Source organism: Thamnophis sirtalis, unplaced genomic scaffold, assembly GCF_051295495.1.
Source record: "Thamnophis sirtalis isolate CommonGarterSnake01/CBP01778 unplaced genomic scaffold, rThaSir2_p1.2 scaffold_3, whole genome shotgun sequence".
Classification (NCBI taxonomy): domain Eukaryota; kingdom Metazoa; phylum Chordata; class Lepidosauria; order Squamata; family Natricidae; genus Thamnophis; species Thamnophis sirtalis.
The window spans coordinates 62163755-62183452 of record NW_028261383.1 but is presented as its reverse complement, the minus strand read 5'-3'; the positions used below and the strand labels follow the sequence as shown (position 1 = coordinate 62183452).

Genomic DNA, 19698 nt, shown 5'->3' with positions numbered 1-19698 from the left:
GCTTATAGAGAGAGGATCCTGTTTCACTGGAATGGACTGAAGGAGCCAAACTGCAATTGGCTAATTAAGACTATCTTTTAATGTTACATAATAACCTCAATTTTCCTTTTTGTTTTAAAGTTATTGCCTTTCAAAATTTGACTGTTTAAGTCTTTAAGATAAATAACTAAAAGTTTTAAGACTCCAAGGGATTGGAGAATTCTGAATTTTCCTGTCATCATATTTACTTTCTATTTTTCTTACAGGACTGAGTCGGTAGCTGAAAAAATGCTGACCAACTGGTTCACATTCCTTCTGTATAAGTTCCTAAAGGTAAGAATGTTACATTGTGTGAACCACACTAAGAGTGCCTGGGAGAAGGACTGAGATGCTCATTTGACAGAATCTTTTATCTGTTGGAGGTTGACAGTATATTTGGCTAAAATATTCTGCTGTGAATCAAGAATTCAGCCCTTGGATTTCTGAGGGCTGGTACTACACTAAGTCCAATTGAGATTTCATTTTCTGCAAAAAAGAATAACAACATTGAGCTGTTTTCTATCCTTGCTAAAACCTTTTGTTATAAAACCTAATGCTATAAATGTTTAAAATGTTCAGTAAATTATTTTAAAATCCTTTTCAATTGGTGCAATGCGAAGCTTCTGCTTTGATTTTAAAAAAATCCATTTTTCCCACCATTTTTAATCTTCATTATGAATTGGTTGGTGCAAAGGTGTGGATTGTTTTGAATCCATCTGAGGCATTGATGGATATGTTGGATTAAATACACATGGAAAAGAGAACTACTGAGAATTTATTTAGGTAAAATACATCATTAATTCAAGAAAAAAGGGACCCTCTCAGTCCCCACAAAACCAAAAGGAAACAAGAGTTATTTCTAAGCAGTTTTCATTATTGTTTGTCACCTTTTGACAGAAAATTTGTCAAACTGAAACAATTATTTGCATCATTAAAGAAGCACTCTGAGAACTTCTAGATAGAAACTGTCTTGACTCGCTTCCTCCCAACCAAACTATTTACAGTTTACTATCTCTTGTTCCTCTGGAATGTGCCCTTTCTCTTCTGGGAACCCAGACTACATTCCACCACACCAACCTCACAAGAAACTGTGGAACCAGAGTTATAATAATAATGTGTAGGATTCTTATGGTAGTATTGTGGTCCCACTGACGGGTGTTTTTTCTTTTGATAATCACTTAGCATGTCATTATTCTGTGCTGTAATATTTACTATTGGTTCAGTTTTCTCTAGGAAAATCAGTAGGCAAGAATAAAATTCTGATTCTCTCAGCACAGAGAATGTTTTTAATATTGCCTGAAGTATAGCTTTGAAATGCTGTATCACAGATGAACTTAAAACTATAGTTTTGGAGCACGTGGTGTGTTAAGGAATTTTGAGGAACAGAAGGAATCTTGGGTTAATGGCAGCTACAGATCTATAAATCAAAAGTGATGCTTACATAATAGGGTTTTGCCAGAGTTTTACCCAGTGAGTTGCTATGGCACAGAGTAGACCTGCTTTTTGAAGAATACCATCCCTTGTTAAAATAAAGGAAGCTTGGCTGCTTTCCAGAACAAGTAGAAAGCTATGCAGATGGCAAGCAATCACAATTGGGAGGAACTTAATACCATTGGTCACAGGCATTCCACTCCTTGTTTCTAGGGACATCCTGTATCCTTGAAAATTTCTATGTTGCTGTAGAATGTATAATAATGTGCAAAAGAATAAGAACAACATACTTTTGCATCTCTTTAAACACATAGTGGCTCAGTGGCTAAGACGCTGAGTTTCTCGATCAGAAAAGTTGGCAGTTTGGCAGTTCAAATCCCTAGCACCACGTAACAGAGTGAGCTCCCGTTACTTGTCCCAGCTTCTGCCAACCTAGCAGTTCAAAAGCATGTAAAAATGCAAGTAGAAAAATAGGAACCACCTTTGGTGGGAAAGTAACAGTGTTCCATGCACCTTCGGCATTTAGTCATGCCAGCCACATGACCACAGAGATGTGTTCTGACAGCGCTGGCTCTTCACCTTTGAAACGGAGATGAGCACTGCCCTCTAGAGTCAGGAATGACTAGCACGTATGTCCGAGGGGAACCTTTACCTTTACCTTGAACATCTTTTCTGATATTATTGTTTTAAATTATACAAATATAACTACACAATTTATTTTATTCTGGCTGTGTTTTTTACACAGTATACTATTTGGCCGGAACCAAGTGAGGGACTGACTTGTTTGATCCATGGTGGTGAAGTCATGGAACATAAGTATATGCACAAATGATTAATGGAAACTTAGCAAAAAACCAGAAACTTGTTTATATTACATTGGTAGTACAACTACAGCAAATTCTCAGTTATATATACTATCTGAAGCTGATGATAAGTTTTACTTCTCCTGTCAGGGAGAAATTGTTTAGCTAGTAGTTTTGTCACAAGTGTGCTGTTACCATACTTTGTATATTAAATGTAGAAACCATAAATACAATCATGACTTACAATTTATTGCATACTGTGCTTCAGCATAGGATTCAAACAAAGGAGAATGAAATATAGTGCAGTCTGGAAAATATGCCTCAAATTGTTTATGGGATGTTCTAATAGCTGCTCTGGTGTTGTTGTTTTTTAAGAATAAAGAGTACATCCCCACTTCTTTCAAATATATCCTGATCCACCAAACTCCTGAAATAGGTAAAATGTATTTCCAAGTTGTGAATTTCTCACAGATTTCCCCTGATTGCAGTTGTCAAGTTCCAAAATTCAGCTCACCACCACGGGGCTATCAGTCATGTTGCTGCTACTTCGTTTTATTTTCCTGGGAGCTATAGTAAACCAGACAGTTAAAAGAAAGAACAAAAATCAGATTGGTCAAAAATGGGCCATATTTTCCTAATCCATCACCCGTTGTCATCTTTACACCCTATATACCTGAGGATTTTCAGTAGAAAAGAGTAATGTTGCAAACAACAGCTCTCATAAACTAATGTCTGGAGAAAAGATCCATGCAATAACAGTGGGGGCATTTATAGGGACATAATAAAAGTGTGTTACATGTCTTGTGGTATAAAAAAAGAGGGAAAAGTAAGAGTGATTTCCCAAGTCTTGGGAACATATGCCTCAGCTAAAATGTTAGGCAAATGTGCCTTGCCAACCAGGTTTCTGATGTATTAAGAAAGAAAAGATCCATCTTCTTTCCTTTCTCTCGCTCTTTTTCCTCCCCTCTGAGAGGTTTTAATGGGCGAATATTGCAAATATTTGTCAAATAAGAAGGCACTGTTAAGATATTTAGAAAAGGCTTTGCAAGCAAGCAGGGTGTCAGCGGGTTTTGTTTTATAATCTCTTAGCCCAAACTTTTGCAGGCCAATCAAGCAAGTAAAAATATCTATATTTTCACATATACAGCAGATTTTTGTGAAAACGTGTCACTGGGGTGGCGATGCTGACAGGGCTCTGATCTTCAGGGGGACAACATATCTTTGAGCCCACAATTGACTGACGATCAGAACAGCAGTGCCAAGGATGGCTTTCTCAGAAGCTCTCTGACTTTTCATACAGGATGCCACAGGGCAAATTTGTATTTATAGTCTTGCTGGCTGTTCTGTCATCAAATTGGGGGAAAGTATTCCCAAAGGTATAAGTGTGTGGGTCACGTGGGATTATATATTCCCTTGTGACCACTATATAATAACACCCCCAGGCCTGTGAAACAGAGAAAAGCTAGCTTGCCAAAATAATACATTGATTCAATCCCACTGAGAGATGAGAACAACATACTTCTTCTTCACTCCCCCATTTCCCATTTAGCTGTCTGCTGCAGAAAAGGTGGGAATAGCCAGTTTCAAGAAATCGGCAAGCCTTGGGACTGGTGGTTTTGTTGAGGCCTCAAGTGCCATTTATCAGCATCCTAATGAGCCATCCTAGGGAAACAGATAAAGAGGAGCATTGAAAAATGCACAATATTAGGTGCCTGATGAGCTAAATCTCATCAATAAGACACTGTGTGAGCATTAGCTATACTGCCTCAGGCCTCTGCATATACACAGGCATTCACATGCCAAGCTCATACATCCCACTGAGTCCTATAGTTTCAGTTCATTCTTCCTTTCTCCAACGTGGTGCTCTCCACCTATATTGGATTACAACTCACCGATTTCCTAGTGAATGTAACTATTGATTATGCTACTGAAGGACACTAGTTCAGCAGGTAGCTGTTCCATAAAAAAAATACACTTAACTGTATTTGGGGTATGAATCATCAGCATTGTGTAGACACCATTATAAGCACAATAGCAAGCTGTCCATAGGATTTTTCCTCATTTTATTTTTGTCTTTGGTTCTTTTTCTAGATGAGGTGAGCTTGAAACCACGAACTCATTTTATAAAATTCATCCTATATTGGCTGTAGGAGCATTCCTAATCATTTGACATAATGGAATTTTTAGATCTGTGTCCTTAGAAGATTGAGCAGCAATTTTTTTTCATGACCCCAGGGGAAAGTGCTGTATACCTGAATGCAGAGTCGAGCAGTGGTGTCTGTGACATGTATTGGACGCTATCTCCCTCTTCAGTTATGAAGTGTTATTTCTAATGTTGCTGATCAGCACTTAATCCCTGCTGCTCAGAAAAGAGAGAAAGGTTTGAGGCTGTTATAAAACATAGCAGCTTGCCTAAAGATACCAGGGTATATTTCCCCCTTTTTAACAAAATGATGGCGGTGGATGCTTATGTGAAGAAGAAAGTGGGATTCAGAGTTCTAAGAACCCTGAAGCAGAATTTAGAATTTAAATGGAGGTAAACTCAGTGAATGGGACACGGTGGCTCAGTGGCTAAGACACTGAGCTTGTCGATCAGAAACGTAAGCAGTTCAGTGGTTCGAATCCCTAGTGCCCCCTAACGGAGTGAGCTCCCGTTACTTGTCCCAGCTTCTGCCAACCTAGCAGTTCGAAAGCATGTAAAAAAAAAAACCAAGTAGAAAAATAGGAACCACCTTTGGTGAATAACAGCATTTCATGTGCCTTTGGCATTTAGTCATGCCAGCCTCATGACCATGGAGACATCTTCAAATAGAGCTGGTTCTTCGGCTTTGAAATGGAGATGAGTACTTCCCCCTAGAGCGAGGAACGACTAACACATATGTGCGAGGGGAACCTTTACCTTTTACTTTAAACTCAGTGAATTGTGCTTTGGTAGGTTCCCTTTGGTTTGGTTTATGTTCCTATCATAGCAGCATATTGTGCTCTGAATGGATTAATTTATTTATTATTTTAGTTTGCTTGTGAAATATACCTAGTTTTTCATACAGGCTGCCTGTGGTTAAGCTGTGCCCAAAATGATTATAAAAACCAGTATCTAAAATGATCTAATTGGTACTCTGGAAACTATAGCAGCCTCTGAAGCTACTGACAGTTCTGCGTAGTTGAACTTAAGACATTAATCTTTGGAATAGAAAGCCAGGACCAGTTTTGCCATTCATGAACAGAACTTAAATGCCTCCAGGGAAGTCTGATATGGACAGGGTTAGTGAGGTATGCAATACATTCTGGTAACCATCCTGTTTAGTCTGTATATCTTTCATTAGAACAGACAAAGCAATTCTGTTTTTTGATGTTGGAAAATTAATCAAAAAAGCCGAATGCCAAAATGGGTTATCTGGAGTCATTGTGTGGTAACTATCCATGAATAACAAATACCTGGTTAATGTATTATTTGGCATAAGGCTGAATTGATGAAAGCCAATCACATTGGCTTTCTAGGTAGATGCAATGGCCTGATTTTACGTGGCTCGATCCCTGTTATTTTGAAACGCCACTCTGCTTTTTAGTAAGCCTATGTCAAGTACTGCCACCTCCCACTGAAAACAAATATCAAATCCACTAATTTACTTTTTTTAAAAAAAAGTTCTTCCACTGTTGCTTGATGGAGGTAGATATCCAAGTACGGCTGAGAGTCAGAAAGCTCAAGATCAGTTAGCAAATATAAAGTAATTAATAGGTTAATCCCAAGATTTAAGAACTTGCAGAAGTCTTCCTTTTATTGTCCATTTCACGATACATAATATCTCTCAAGCCTCTCTAGAATAAGAATGGCAAATGGGTTAGTCCTCAGAGGTGCTTTTGAACAAGCAATCCACTGCTCTTATGAGCACTTTAAACAGCCCTGATGAAAAGGCAGGCACAAGCAGCCCCAAAGCAATGCATGGCTTGTCAGCTGACTGCAAGTGGTAGAAAACGATATGCCAGGCAAACACAATAGACAAACGAGATGTGACCAAGGAGCCATCTTCAATTTATCTTCCGCCTAGACTTGCATTTTTGTGGATGAGCGGTTTGCAGAGACCTTTTGCGGGCAATCAAAAACTGCCTGGAAAGAAACTTTATATTTTTGGCTTCACCTGAAAGGAGAGAGAAGGACTAAAACAGGAGCATTTTTCTAGGATGGATCATAATTGCCATGTGTGCCTGTTAACGGACGGTCATCATTTGGCTTGTGCGTTACAAGGAGACAAGACAGTTATTAATAAACAGTGCAGCACCCACATTTTTCCCCCCAAGCAGACTTAATGAAGCCAAGTTTGCAAATGAAACATAATTTCAAAGACAGGCGTGTTGTCGGAAGGTCTAGGGATGATGTATGCCTGTTCCTGCTCGTTAGCAGCTGTCTCTTTAATTACTGCAGATGCTAACGAGATGCTAACAGCATATGGTGACAGAGAGAGCTGGCTCACTTTGCACCAAAGTAGAATTTGTTGTGCTGGTGGCCACCGGAATAAGAGGATACTCCATAGAGGTAATGTAGAATATTGCCCCAGGGTTCCTAACACCTCATAATTTGGAGCTGTTCAAGGTCCTGAAATATTTTGGGAATTAAGAATGTAACAGTATTACAGATCAGATCTATAATCATCTGTAAATGTTGGAGACCATGTCTCCTTTCCCAGATGGCAATTCTTGGAGTAGTACCCTTCCTCCTTTGAATAATGTCTCTCTTAGCCTAATCATTTTAAACTCTTCATTGCTACTCCTTTCTCTCATAAACAATCCAGCCCCTTGTCAAATATCTTTATTGCATAATACCGCACCCTTCAAAGTTTCTAATTTCCCCCCTTTCATCTAAGCGCTATGTCCTAGTACATCTCCCTTAACTGAAATCTGACTACTTTATTTTTTCTTACACTTCTAAAAAAGCAGGACATAGATAAGGTTGCCTCTTTCACAGTAGAGTAAATTGTGTTGCTTTTATCAGTGCAGGGAAGCTGACTCGTTGATTATGTATTTGCTTTTTTATATAATAAGAACAGCAGAGGACACCTAGAGAAATGAACTAGGAACTATAGAGGAAACAACAGGAAGCATTTATTTCAAACCATCAGATTATTGTCTAGTTGATCTCATTACTATCAAATACGGAATCTAGCAGCACGACTAAAAACATTTTTAAGGAATAAAAGAAATTTACAGAAGTTAATTGAAATACAGATTAATGTAGGATATTGGGAGTGGGGAAATTCACAATTGAGTTGAGAAATTTGGAGAAGATATTGGAGCTACAAGTTTGTTTCTGAACTTCTAGCAATAAAATATTTAAGAAACAAACTAGAGCTAAATCTGCATACCTTAATTATTTTACCTAGAGATTGCAACCAAATGTGAAAAAAATAAGAGAATGATTTGATGGCATCTGTTCTTTTCTTAAGGAGCAAGTTCTGACTGATGTGCCAATTGGCTTAGAATACATTGGGCTGTTGCCGTTGCCCTAGCAAAATTCTTATTTCCTATGCATAGCTTGTGCATTGCTTAAAATATGTGTGGTATACTACCTACACCAATACAAAAAAAAATTCAGTGGTTGTTCAATCAATCTTACCTCTTTCATTTTTTTAAAGCCTATATAGCCTCTTCAAAAAGCTCAGAAGCGAGGCTCTTAATGTGCTTTCAAAACCAGGCCAGGTTTGGGCTGCTGTCTTTAAAGCTCTAGAAATAATAGAATCTGTGCCAGAAATGATGCTTCCTAGATTCTCTGAGGATTTTAGTTATAAAGATGCCATAGAAAATATAGCCTTCAAATAATTGTGTATTGCTCTTCACTTAAATCTCTTGTTAAATCAAATTTTCTGAAAGGGTCTTCATTTGAACTTAAAATATTGAATCTTTATCTTGGTTTGCCATTATTAAGTTACAATCCGTGGAGCTCAATGACCTTCAGTGAAATTCTTGAAACTGTTGTTTACATGCCACTTTGTAAAGAGAGGGAGGGAGAGGGAGAGGGAAGGGAGAGAGGGTGTGTGTGAGAGAGAGTCGGGAATTGCATATTGCAAATAGTGTAAGTTTTTTTTCTTTTTAAAAGTTTAAGACTGAATAAGCAGCTACTATTTTGGATGAGGGATTAATCTTACCAAAGCAAATAGAGCTACTTTTGGAGACACAATAGAGTATTGAATTAATAACTAATAAAATCCTGACCATGCCCATTCCCGGTCATTTCTGTGTACATACTTTTTATCCTGCAGCAAGCATCCTGTAAAATAATCATTTAATTGAACCATGAAATAATGGCTAATAAAATCAGCCTTTGATGCAGAGTCTTCTAAAAGACCAGAATAGCAACTACGGTATTTCTCGTACATACCTATGCAAGTTATTTTGGAAATGAAGCATTAATGTTATATTGACTGTCCTTCTTTCTCTTTATGCTTTCTTCAGGAGTGTGCAGGTGAACCTCTGTTCATGTTGTATTGTGCTATCAAACAACAGATGGAGAAGGGGCCTATAGATGCAATCACTGGAGAAGCCCGCTATTCCCTGAGTGAAGACAAGCTCATCCGGCAACAAATTGACTACAAAATGTTGGTTAGTAATAGTGGGAATTTAACTAGCATGGAGTCTTAGTCCTCTGAGTTAGCCCTTCTGATAATACTTTGCTGGGGGGGGGGGTAAGAGAAGGATCTCTAATTAACATGGTAGTTGTTCCTTCATCAAGACCAATAATAAGAGAAGGAGGTAATATAGAATGGGAGGTGAGAATACTCTCTGTTTTTTATTGGTATTGATAGAGTATTCCAGTGCTTCTTAAACTTTTTTCTCTTAGGATCTCTTCCCACTTTTAAAAATTATGGAGGACCCCAAAAGAGCTTTTCTTTTCAATGGATTATATCCAATGGATTATATTTATTGACACATACTATACTATATTTACTAGCAATAGCAATAGCAGTTAGACTTATATACTGCTTCATAGGGCTTTCAGCCCTCTCTAAGCAGTTTACAGAGTCAGCATATTGCCCCCAACAACAATCCGGGTCCTCATTTTACCCACCTCGGAAGGATGGAAGGCTGAGTCAGCCCTGAGTCGGTGAGATTTGAACAGCCGAACTGCAGAACTGCAGTCAGCTGAAGTAGCCTGCAGTGCTGCATTTAACCACTGCGCCACCTCGGCTCTTACAGTATATTTAAAATTAATTTTATATTTAAAATTAAAATTGGCATGTTTGCTGCTGCTAACATTGTGGGGTTTGATGGTATTTTAATGTTAAATAATTTTCGGCTTCTTTAGATATTGAATTATAACATCTGCAATTGTAACATTGCAGTTGTGTGTGTGTGTGTGTGTGTGTGTGTGTGTAGCATAGTGGCTCAGCAGTTAAGACATGAAGCTTGTCAGCTGGAAAGCCAGCAGCCCAGGTTTGAGACCCAGGTGCCACACAATGGGGTGAACTCATGTCCTTACCCCAGCTCTTGCCAACCTAGCAGTTTGAAAGCATGAAAATGCGAGTAGATAAATAGGTATCACTATGGTGGGAAACGTAACAGCACTTTGTAATGTCATGCTGGCCACACTACTGCAGAAACATCTTCAAACAGCTCTGGCTCAATGGCTTTAAAATTGAGGTGAGCACCACTCCCATAGTCTGCAACGACTAGCGAAGTAAAATTCATAGGAATCTATCTATCTCTTGATCTACCTACCTATCTGAATATGGATATGGCTGCATGGATCCATATCCATATTTATATTGATATATACTTTATTTAAATTAAATTTGTATTTGCATGTTCTCTGTAGACGCCATATGGTAAATAAATAATTTTCAGCAAAGATTGGCAAATATGTTTGATTTCTCAGATCCCTCAGAGATGCTTACAGAACTTTAAGAAACATTGGATTAGTCCCTAGTACTAAAGTTATAGTCTGAAACCTTGGAAGAAGAAAAAAATGGCATTAAAATACAGACACACAGCATCCTTTAAAGCCCCAGTGGGCTATAAACAAGAGTTCTTTTCTAATATTAATATTAATTCTCTTCCTAAATCAAAGGGTGGGGAGAACCTCTTCCTTTGTGCCACATGTAAGAAACATAGTAACTATTTTCTTCTCCAGGAATATGAACCATGACAAATAGAGATGCTAGATTTAAATAGCATCTGCATCATTCCTGGCTTGATATAGCAGTATAGACATCTGCCTTTTACTAAGTCAAGTCATTGGGCTGTACATTCTAGGATAGTTGACTCATTACTTCAGGCTTTTAGATTGGAGATTCTCCTATTCAGAGATGCTTAAAGTTGGACTTTGAACCTTCTGCTGCAACCAGATAATCTATGTCAGCTATGATTTTCCCTATTATTTGCAAATGAGAACATTCTGCAACAAGCTTCTCCCTCAGATTTCCTTCCTAATTAGAGTGGAGCGATGCGTTTCAAGACAGCTTAATGACAGCCCTTCCTGTCATCCATTTCATCTGAGGAAAGCTGTAATGTTATGCAGAGCATTCCACTACACAAATGCATTTATATTTATTTTATTTTTGAAATTTGCACGATGCCCTACAAAACCAAGTTTTCATATTGCAAAAAAAAAAAAAATGTTTAAAACTAAAAGCAATCATTAAAAAAGAAAGAATGTGGTTAAGCTTTTTTTCATTCTTCCCTTTTATACAGACACTAAACTGTGTGAACCCTGAAAATGAAAACGCTCCTGAAATTCCAGTCAAGGTCCTAAATTGTGATACCATCACACAAGTGAAGGAAAAGCTGTTGGATGCTGTGTACAAAGGAGTACCATATTCCCAAAGACCCAAAGCAGGAGACATGGACTTGGGTGAGAAATAGTTTCTTGTGTGGTTAGGATAAACAGTGGATTAGTATTATAATCATGACATAAGGGCTATAAAACTCCAAAATAAAAGATGCTTCAAAATAATTCTTTTTACTTCATTAAAGGAGCTGCATGCTTTTCCAGGCTCATGTGGCTGCTTCAGAAGCTACTCTTTATCTTTGCCACTTGTATGTATAAATGTAGCCATTTTACTTTCTTTTTCCCACAGTTCATTTCACACATGACCTTCTATACTTATTGAAAGATACCTCCCTGTATGTTCTAAGGCCACATTTTAAAACTATCCAACTTGATGCTAATTTCAAACTAATGACTCAGGGGAATAGGCACAGGCTGAAAAGAGACATGGTTGGTTATTTAGTTATTTAGTTATTGGCAGCTCAATTGATAGGATTTTGATAAATGGATCTGCTTTATATGAGGAAGAATAGGCAACTATGCAAGAGCTACAAATTGGTATGGTTCTCTAGAAGATCATTTGTTTATTTATTTTTCCATCCACCCAATTTCCAGGCTGCCCAAAAATTACTCTGTGTATTTTACAGAGTTAAAAATTGAAAAAGCATTTTTTATATACAAATTGGTCAGAGTAAAATAAATAAACCCTATCTGGAGGGCCCCTATGCCAAGCTCTGAAGAACGAGTCATGTTTTGGGCACTTGAAGGCAAGTAGAATTGGGTGTGGGGGTCAAGCAAATTGTTCAAAGGATGCTGTTCCAGAAGGCACATGCTGTAGCAGAGAAGATTTACTTCCCAAACTACTAAATTGTCTCCAAGAAGAACCTTCTGGAAAAGGTTCATTATTCAGAAGAAAATGGAACGTTCTGGAATTCTCTGGAAAGGTCTCTTCCCATTTGGCACATCCCTAGTATTTTCTTAGCAAACTATAAATAGAATTAGATTCTCTAAGAATTAAGGATCAAAATATGGATAATAGTGACAATATCATAAAACATGTTAATGATAATTCACCTATAAGAAATAGATTTTTGTGTGTGATTCAATCATCAGAATACAAACGAAGATGAGGATGGTGATGATGATATCCCTTCAGTCAAGTCCTTAGCAGAAATAATTGGAATAGAACAATAGTAATTTTAAATGGCTAATATATGGAAACCCAATATATAGCAGAATTTGCAGGAAGATTAACCAAACTTGGTAAACCTGTTTGGTGCCTTGACTGTAATGATAAATTTTGCTTTAATCCACAAGTGAAGAAACAATTTGTCATTTAAAACTGAGTCCAGTAGCAAGAAAGAGTCACAGTTTGGTTAGATATTCTCCTTTTTGAAATTTATCACCCCAAAATGAGCTATAATCATCTTTGGGGAGAAACTAAAGACATAAAAATGGGCAAGAGGTATTCAGTATTCCACATGTGAACTACTTTATGCTCCAAAAATGAAGTCCTCATACTTGAAACCTTGATGGGTCAAAACTAGATAAAAGGAATGTGTAGCTTGAGACAGATGCTATTTGCTATGCAAGGAAGGTCATTTTTCATTCTCAAAGAAAAATGTTATTATGATGTATTGCTGATTCTAGGTTAGCATTTTAAACAACTTCATGATCACAGGAAGTAATAAGATGTATTACCTGAGAGATGATGAGAACACTAATCTCATATGAATAAAGTAGTGAACTACATATTTTCGGAGAGGGAGGGGAACTGACATAATCCCAGTAGTTGAGATGATCACTGAATATTAAGACTCACTGGATTTAAAAGCAGAAGGTTGTTGATTAAGCTGGAGATATTCTTGAAAATTCCTCCAAATGGGTTATGAAGTTGAATAATTTGAGGTTTTGTGGGCAGGGGGTTGCTTTTGAGTTAGTCTTTCACTTCTGTCAACCACGGTTTTCTTGGCAATCGCTTCAGAATTAATTTGCCATTGTTTTGTTCTTAAGAGTGGGAAACCCAAATCAACGAGAAAATAGCCCTATTACATTAGATTCCCAAACAGATTTTCCTAGCATAATTATTGCTAACTACAGCAAGACCATAATGGGGTTTAGAGTGGGGTGTGGCTTTTTAAAATGGCTTCTGCCATGCCTCTTTCACATGCTCTCCATGCCTTTCATTCTGTGATCTGTCCAAAGTGAGCACGATCCCCAGTGACCCCATGCCCTTCTCTTCCATCGGTGCAGAGTGGCGGCAGGGCAGGATGGCTCGGATAATTCTTCAAGATGAAGATGTCACCACAAAGATCGACAATGACTGGAAAAGGCTCAACACTCTAGCTCATTACCAGGTGTGGTTGTCCTTGGGTTTTGCCATTGTGGTTGCAGAAGAAACCTGGAATCTGAATGTGCTATGTATTTGAATAAGATACATATATTTATCTCATATATGAGAGATGGATACTACAAACAGCTGTTGTTATTTATTTTACTATTGAATTAGTATTGGAGGGAGAGAAGAGGATGGAAGTCTAGGCTAGATTCATGTGATGAGTATTAAATAATGGGAAACATGTCTGGATTGTATTGTTAGGTTTTTGGTGTCCTCTGAGTTTGCTTTTCTTCTTGTAGACATTTCATTATCAAGCTAGGCAACATCAGTACACAGATGATGTTACCTAGCCTAGTAATGTTTGTAAGAAGAAAAGCAAGCGAGAATACTAAATTATACATCTTGGAAACACATTTGTAGAGAATGAAAAGAAAGCTTCTAGCTCTTAAGTTTAACAAAAGAAGCATTAAAATTATGTGCAAGATTGTTCTCTTTCTCTGTATTCTTCCTGACAAGGCCTGGAAGAATCCATATGCTGTCCTGTGTGCTTTGGCTTTGATCTGTCCACTACAAACAATTGAATAAATATGCTCTAACAAAGCAAGAATGAAGGAAGAACAAATTCTAGACAAAGCTGAAAAGCTTTCTATTTTTGTGCCAGGCAGATTTTGCAGGAGATAAAACTCAGGTCAGATCTGGGAAACCCAAGGAATAGAAAATGCTCTTTATTAAGAAGAAAAAGAAAGCTTTCTTATGTTTGCGTGTGCATTATGAGAGAATGAACTGTCTGTCTTCTCAAATTTTCTAAGAGGCTCTGAGAATCCACTGAATAGGGAGTTAAACTTGTTATTTCAGCTTCCTTTAGTAGGGAACTCAGTGTTGGTTGGAGTGAGAGAGGTAGAGGCTATGGATCTTCAGTCTTAATTTTGGTAATATTCTCTACAGGTAACAGATGGTTCATCTGTGGCACTGGTGCCCAAACAGAACTCTGCCTACAACATTTCCAATTCCTCTACTTTCACAAAATCACTCAGCAGATATGGTGAGTAAATGAGAAAACATCCTTGCCAGTTTACTGTCTAGAATTCAGTAGCAATCTGGGAATTAAGAAAGAAAGTCTTCCTAAATTAAGAAAAAGCAGACTACGGTAAAAAGGATACCATGCTTCAGTCAAGCCTCTTCTATTGACTTACTTGGTTTTGCATGACAAAATTGACCTAGGCCCATTTTATAATAATTCAGCCAGCTTCTCCCAGTTAAGGCTTTTGTCACTGGTTGCTTTACCCAGTTTAGTTATGCTTCCAAAATCCATGTTTCTTTACCGTGTTTTCTTAAAGCCACTGTGCTTTCATGTGTCTTATTGCTACAAGATTAAGATAAGCAAGGATCTATTATAAATATTACTTTACTGAGGAAAAAAATTGTTGCAGGATCCAATCTGGGTCGGTCACTGGGACCAAAAGTTTAGTCTGCACAACTTTTGACCTTGGGCTGGAGCCCATCCTCCAGGAAGATTCAAATAGAGAGAAGTTTCCTGAGGATGGGCTCCAGCACAAGTCTGAAACCATTCTAAACCTCTGGTCCTGATGACCGACTCTGATTGGATTTTATAACATTATCCTGAGACATGCATATTTGCCTTCATATGTGAAAAAGGTCACTTATTTAGAATTGAAGGCCTTAAATATAATGAGCTTCCTTCATTATTCATTAGAGCCTCTCCATGAAAAAAAGGCAATAATCTCTTTTTTTCTTGGGCCAATTAGTTAATGAAGTTTAATTGACAGGGTAGCCCAAAACGTATTTCTTGATGGTATGACAGGCCATGCTCTATGTTAAGTGAGGTGGAGGGAGGACAGAGGCCAAGAGTCAGCAGAGGAGGGAGAGGCAGTTGCCATTATATGTGGTTTCCTCACAGAGAGTATGCTCCGGACAGCTAGCAGCCCTGACAGTCTCCGTTCCCGGACCCCCATGATCACACCTGACCTGGAGAGTGGCACCAAGTTATGGCATCTGGTGAAGAATCATGATCACATGGATCAGCGAGAAGGTGATCGTGGCAGCAAGATGGTCTCAGAAATATATTTGACTCGTCTGTTAGCTACTAAGGTAAATCATAATGGCTCCTAGGTCCACTGTGAGATTGGGATAGTGTTATAAGTTAGACTTAGACTTATATACTGTTTTATAGTGCTTTGCAGCCCTCCCTAAGAGGTTTACAGAGTCAGCATATTGCCCCCAACAATCTGGGTCCTTATTTTACTGACTTCGGAAGGATGGAAGGCTGAGTCAACCTTGAGCCTGGTGAGATTCGAACTGTCAAATTGCAGGCAGCCAGTAGGCAGCAAAAGTACTCTGCAGTACTGCATTCTAACCACTGCACCACCGTGGATCTTAATATTTCATTATGAACTCTATCTTGTTCACCTTTTTTCCTAAATTGTTTTATATACGTACGTGAATTATATGTATTGCACCGGATTCTAATTGCCATCTGGATAGTGATCGATGGGATGTAGTAAATCCTGTATGTATGGAGGATTGAACTTGATGACCTCCTAGTCTCTTCCAGTTCTATGATACCATGTTCCTACTGTTGGGTTAGAGATAGTCTCTCCCTCCAAATCTAATCCATAATCAGGAGATGAATATTAGTTAATCTAGTGGATAAGATACCAAGCTAGGAAGTAGGAGACCATGAGTTGTAGTCCCACTTTATCCATGAAAGCCAGCTCAGTGATCTTGGCCCGGTCACTCTTTCTCAGTAGTGATTGGTGATTCTACTGCCTCTGACATGATGAGTCATCTGATTCTTTTGTTTTCATCACCTCCCATTTCTAGCCTTTTTATATCTGCCCTCCCACTAAACCTACAAAGATGAGTATTGTACCCTAGTTATTATCAAAAGCAAGATGGGATTGCAGCCTCTAGGTGCTATAACCATTGATTTATCTAGCTTCATTGTTCATGCACTTGATGAACGCCCTCATTTTACCAGTGTTCCATATCAGCAAAAACCCAAGCGGAGTATTAAAAATCCAGTGGTTTATGACACAAACACCAAACTGCTCACAATATAATTGCTACACTAATTCCTGAAGTAAATCAAATGGCCAGTAGAAGATTTGTATTGGAACAAATCAAAACAATACTCTGTTGTCAGATTCTGAAAAATCCCAGGGTAACTGCAGAGCTAAATTCAGCTTACCTGAATCTATCCTAGCCAAATCATAAATCATAGTAATCTGCAAGAGGATGCTGATTGCTGTACTGCTATTGTTTAACTTGTACAGTTTTAGAATATATATACCTGAACATTACAGGGCTACTGTTCGCTTCTTCTATGAGCAGCAAAAAAATCTAAGCAAGAGAAAGCTTTCTTTCTTTCTTTCTTTCTTTCTTTCTTTCTTTCTTTCTTTCTTTCTTTCCTTGCTTCCTCCCTCCCTCCCTCCTTTCCTTCCTTCCTTCCTTTCTTCCTTTCCTTTCTCCTTTACATCACTCAAAGCATCTAGAAATTATGTCATTTTGGTTAGTACAAATCATATATCACTACCACATATAAATCATTAAATTGAAGATTTGTAGAGACTTGACAAGGCACAGGAGCCATCTTAAATGAATGAATATGTCATGCATGTCCACAGGATAGCCTCAATAGGCTAGCCAAAACAGTGCCATTGAAGCTCCCCCTATTTTTAATGCCTTCCTTCCTTCCTCTCTTTATAGTTCTATTATACCTTTTTCCAAGTTCAGTTCTAAATTCCTTTACAATAGCCCATGAAAAGCCGGTTTTATTTCATTCATTGGCGACACTTCAGTTTCTTATTTGAGAGCATGTTTAGTACCAGTGAGATATTTTTTAGCCCTTCTAAGAAGAAGAAAAAAGAATGCCTTCATTCTATTGTTGCTGTTCTGGTTGTGTACATGAATGATATTAAGTAATGCTGAACAAATATCCTCTTTTTTTTTGTTCCAGGGAACTTTACAGAAGTTTGTGGATGACCTTTTTGAGACTATCTTCAGCACAGCCCACCGAGGGAGTGCCTTGCCTCTGGCCATCAAGTATATGTTTGACTTCCTGGATGAACAAGCTGATAAGCACCAGATCAATGACTATGATGTCAGGCACACTTGGAAGAGTAACTGGTAAGAAGATGCTGTAGCACAGCAATAAAGCGCATGGCTTGCACCGCAGAAGGTCCCAAGATCTCTTCCCAACTTCTGAAGGTCAAACTGAGACAGAGTGGATACCTGATGGGTCATTGTGTAGATAAATATTCGGTTAGGTAGATCAATGGTTTGTTTCTGCAAGCTGATTTCTTATCTAAGCTGCAGCTGGCGGCTGAAAAGTTGGGGGTAGCTAACAGGAAAATGTTTCTGTCAAAGAGTGTAAACAGCCTACTGTAGTTTCAGCTTTTTTGGAAAATGGATCAGATGGTTTTAAAAAATTACCTCAGTCACATAAGAAAATGCAGCCTCAAAGCATTTGTGTTATTCTATTCCCTGGAATAGAGGAAACCTCACAAATACACTTAAAAAGGCATTTATATTAGGCTACAATATAGCCTGTATCTAATTCACTTGTTGAGATGGGAGGGTATAGAAATCAAATAAATTAAAAGAATGCAGGTCTGTCAAAATAAAATTACTGTAAGTTTATATTATGGGAAATCATCTTGCTTCGTCAAATACTTCAAAGTCCCCCTGAAAACCAGCGTTTTCCAAGTTAATGCATAAATCGCTAAAATCACAATATAAAACATGGAATAATAATGTGGATCCAATAATGGGAACATAATCATTAAGAGATCAGTAAAATAACAGGGTTGCACAGTGCTGATTCAAGGCAAAAAGCTGTTCAGAGTGCTGGAGAAAAATCTAACCTTTGGGGGAGATGGCATGGCTGCTTCGGAAGGGCAGAAAACCGTACCAGAAAACAGGGCAGCTACTGAAACGAGCTGTAAACAGGTGCTGCATTCAGACCTTTGCACGCTTCAAAGCACCTCTTAATCTTTGAATCAGAAGCGATTCAGAGTCTTAATAAACAATAAAAGCGGCAGCTACAGGAGAGCAGTTAAAAATCTTGTATGCAGCATTTTTGTTTATATAGCCAGTTATCAATTTGCTGGTGAACTGTATTCCACATTTACCTTCGAATGTGATAGGGAAGTTATTCTCCGCATGCTGATTTGCATAGCCTTAAACTCCGTCTAGCTATTTATTTCATGCTATTGGGGATTAGCGTGCTCAGTGAATAGTAAGAAGCAGCAGACACTTTTCTCTTCTGCTGCTGCCTTCCTGATTTGATCTCTCAGTTCCTTTCACTGTTACTGGGGATAGGAATATACACTCTGATCTCTGGTATTTGTTAAATAGAAACCAAATTGCTTTTGTAGTTCAGTAACTGTCAGTAATTAGCAAGGCAGGAAAAGAAACATTTTTAAATGGAGTTATGAGAGCATGGAAACATTTGGAACTGATTTATCACTCGGCTTTCTATATTAAAGGAAATAGCTGCTCTGGGAGGAAAAACGGGGTAGGGAAAGAATCCCAATGATGCAACTCCACAGAGCCCAGGGAGGCAGGCAGGCTCCAGCATACTAATGCCCTTGCTTGTTTTGTACTGCTAATTCAGTGGATAGAGTAAATTTCAAGAGATGGTTCCCTGAAATTAAAAGATGTAGGTATGACCAACACCTGGATTATATGATTTGTGGGAGTTTGTTGAGACAAATAAGAGTTAAGAAAAGCAGGGCCTAGTTTTCTTTGAGATAATTCAGATTTTATGTTAGGGTAGGTGAGATCAGATGATGGAATTATTTTATACAAAAAAAAAACCCATCTTAGAAGTTATGGGAAAAGTCTCCATGGATTTCCCTGATGTACATATTTTTTTCCAGTGAAAAGTGAAAAATTAGATAGTATTCCTGAGGTTGTTTGTATTGTACTTTGCAACTTGGTCATTCCAACTTTCTTCAGGTACAGTTGTTTGAGTTTTTCCAGTACTTTGGGTTTTTCTCCAACCTAGCCAATATAACACGGAAAATATTATGACATCCCTTCTTCCTCACTAATATTGTTTTGTGAAAATAAACATGGGTAATTTGCAGAAACAGCATAGCCAATTGCATTGTGCTGGTTGCCTCAGTTAAGAGATAAATTAATGCTGAACTAAGGAGGATCAAGAAGGTATTTGCTTTTCCTTTAATTATAGTTCTCATTTCTTAATAGAATTTCATCTCCAAGGGCTAATAAAAATATAGGGATTTAATAAAGGGCAGAAAACTTGGTGAACCCTGACATTTAACACTAATTCCAAAGGTTTTAAGAAGAGCAAAGGAAAATGATAGAAA

At 38.0% G+C, this 19698-nt stretch overlaps 1 protein-coding gene across 3 annotated transcripts in view; it reads left to right on the top strand.

Annotated features, from left to right (window-relative positions):
* PLXNA1 (plexin A1) overlaps nucleotides 1-19698 on the top strand; it is a 380392-nt gene that overhangs the window by 339204 nt on the left and 21490 nt on the right. The window contains exons 23-29 of one of the 3 annotated variants that reach the window (XM_087708971.1): nucleotides 246-312; nucleotides 8697-8843; nucleotides 10932-11091; nucleotides 13213-13364; nucleotides 14291-14387; nucleotides 15282-15454; nucleotides 17322-17491. In XM_087708971.1, the coding sequence (XP_087565097.1) occupies nucleotides 246-312; nucleotides 8697-8843; nucleotides 10932-11091; nucleotides 13213-13364; nucleotides 14291-14387; nucleotides 15282-15454; nucleotides 17322-17491 (966 nt within the window). Of the gene's footprint in view, nucleotides 1-245; nucleotides 313-8696; nucleotides 8844-10931; nucleotides 11092-13212; nucleotides 13365-14290; nucleotides 14388-15263; nucleotides 15455-17321; nucleotides 17492-19698 lie in introns of all 3 variants that reach the window. The other 2 variants (XM_087708970.1, XM_087708972.1) reach the window with 2 other exon arrangements.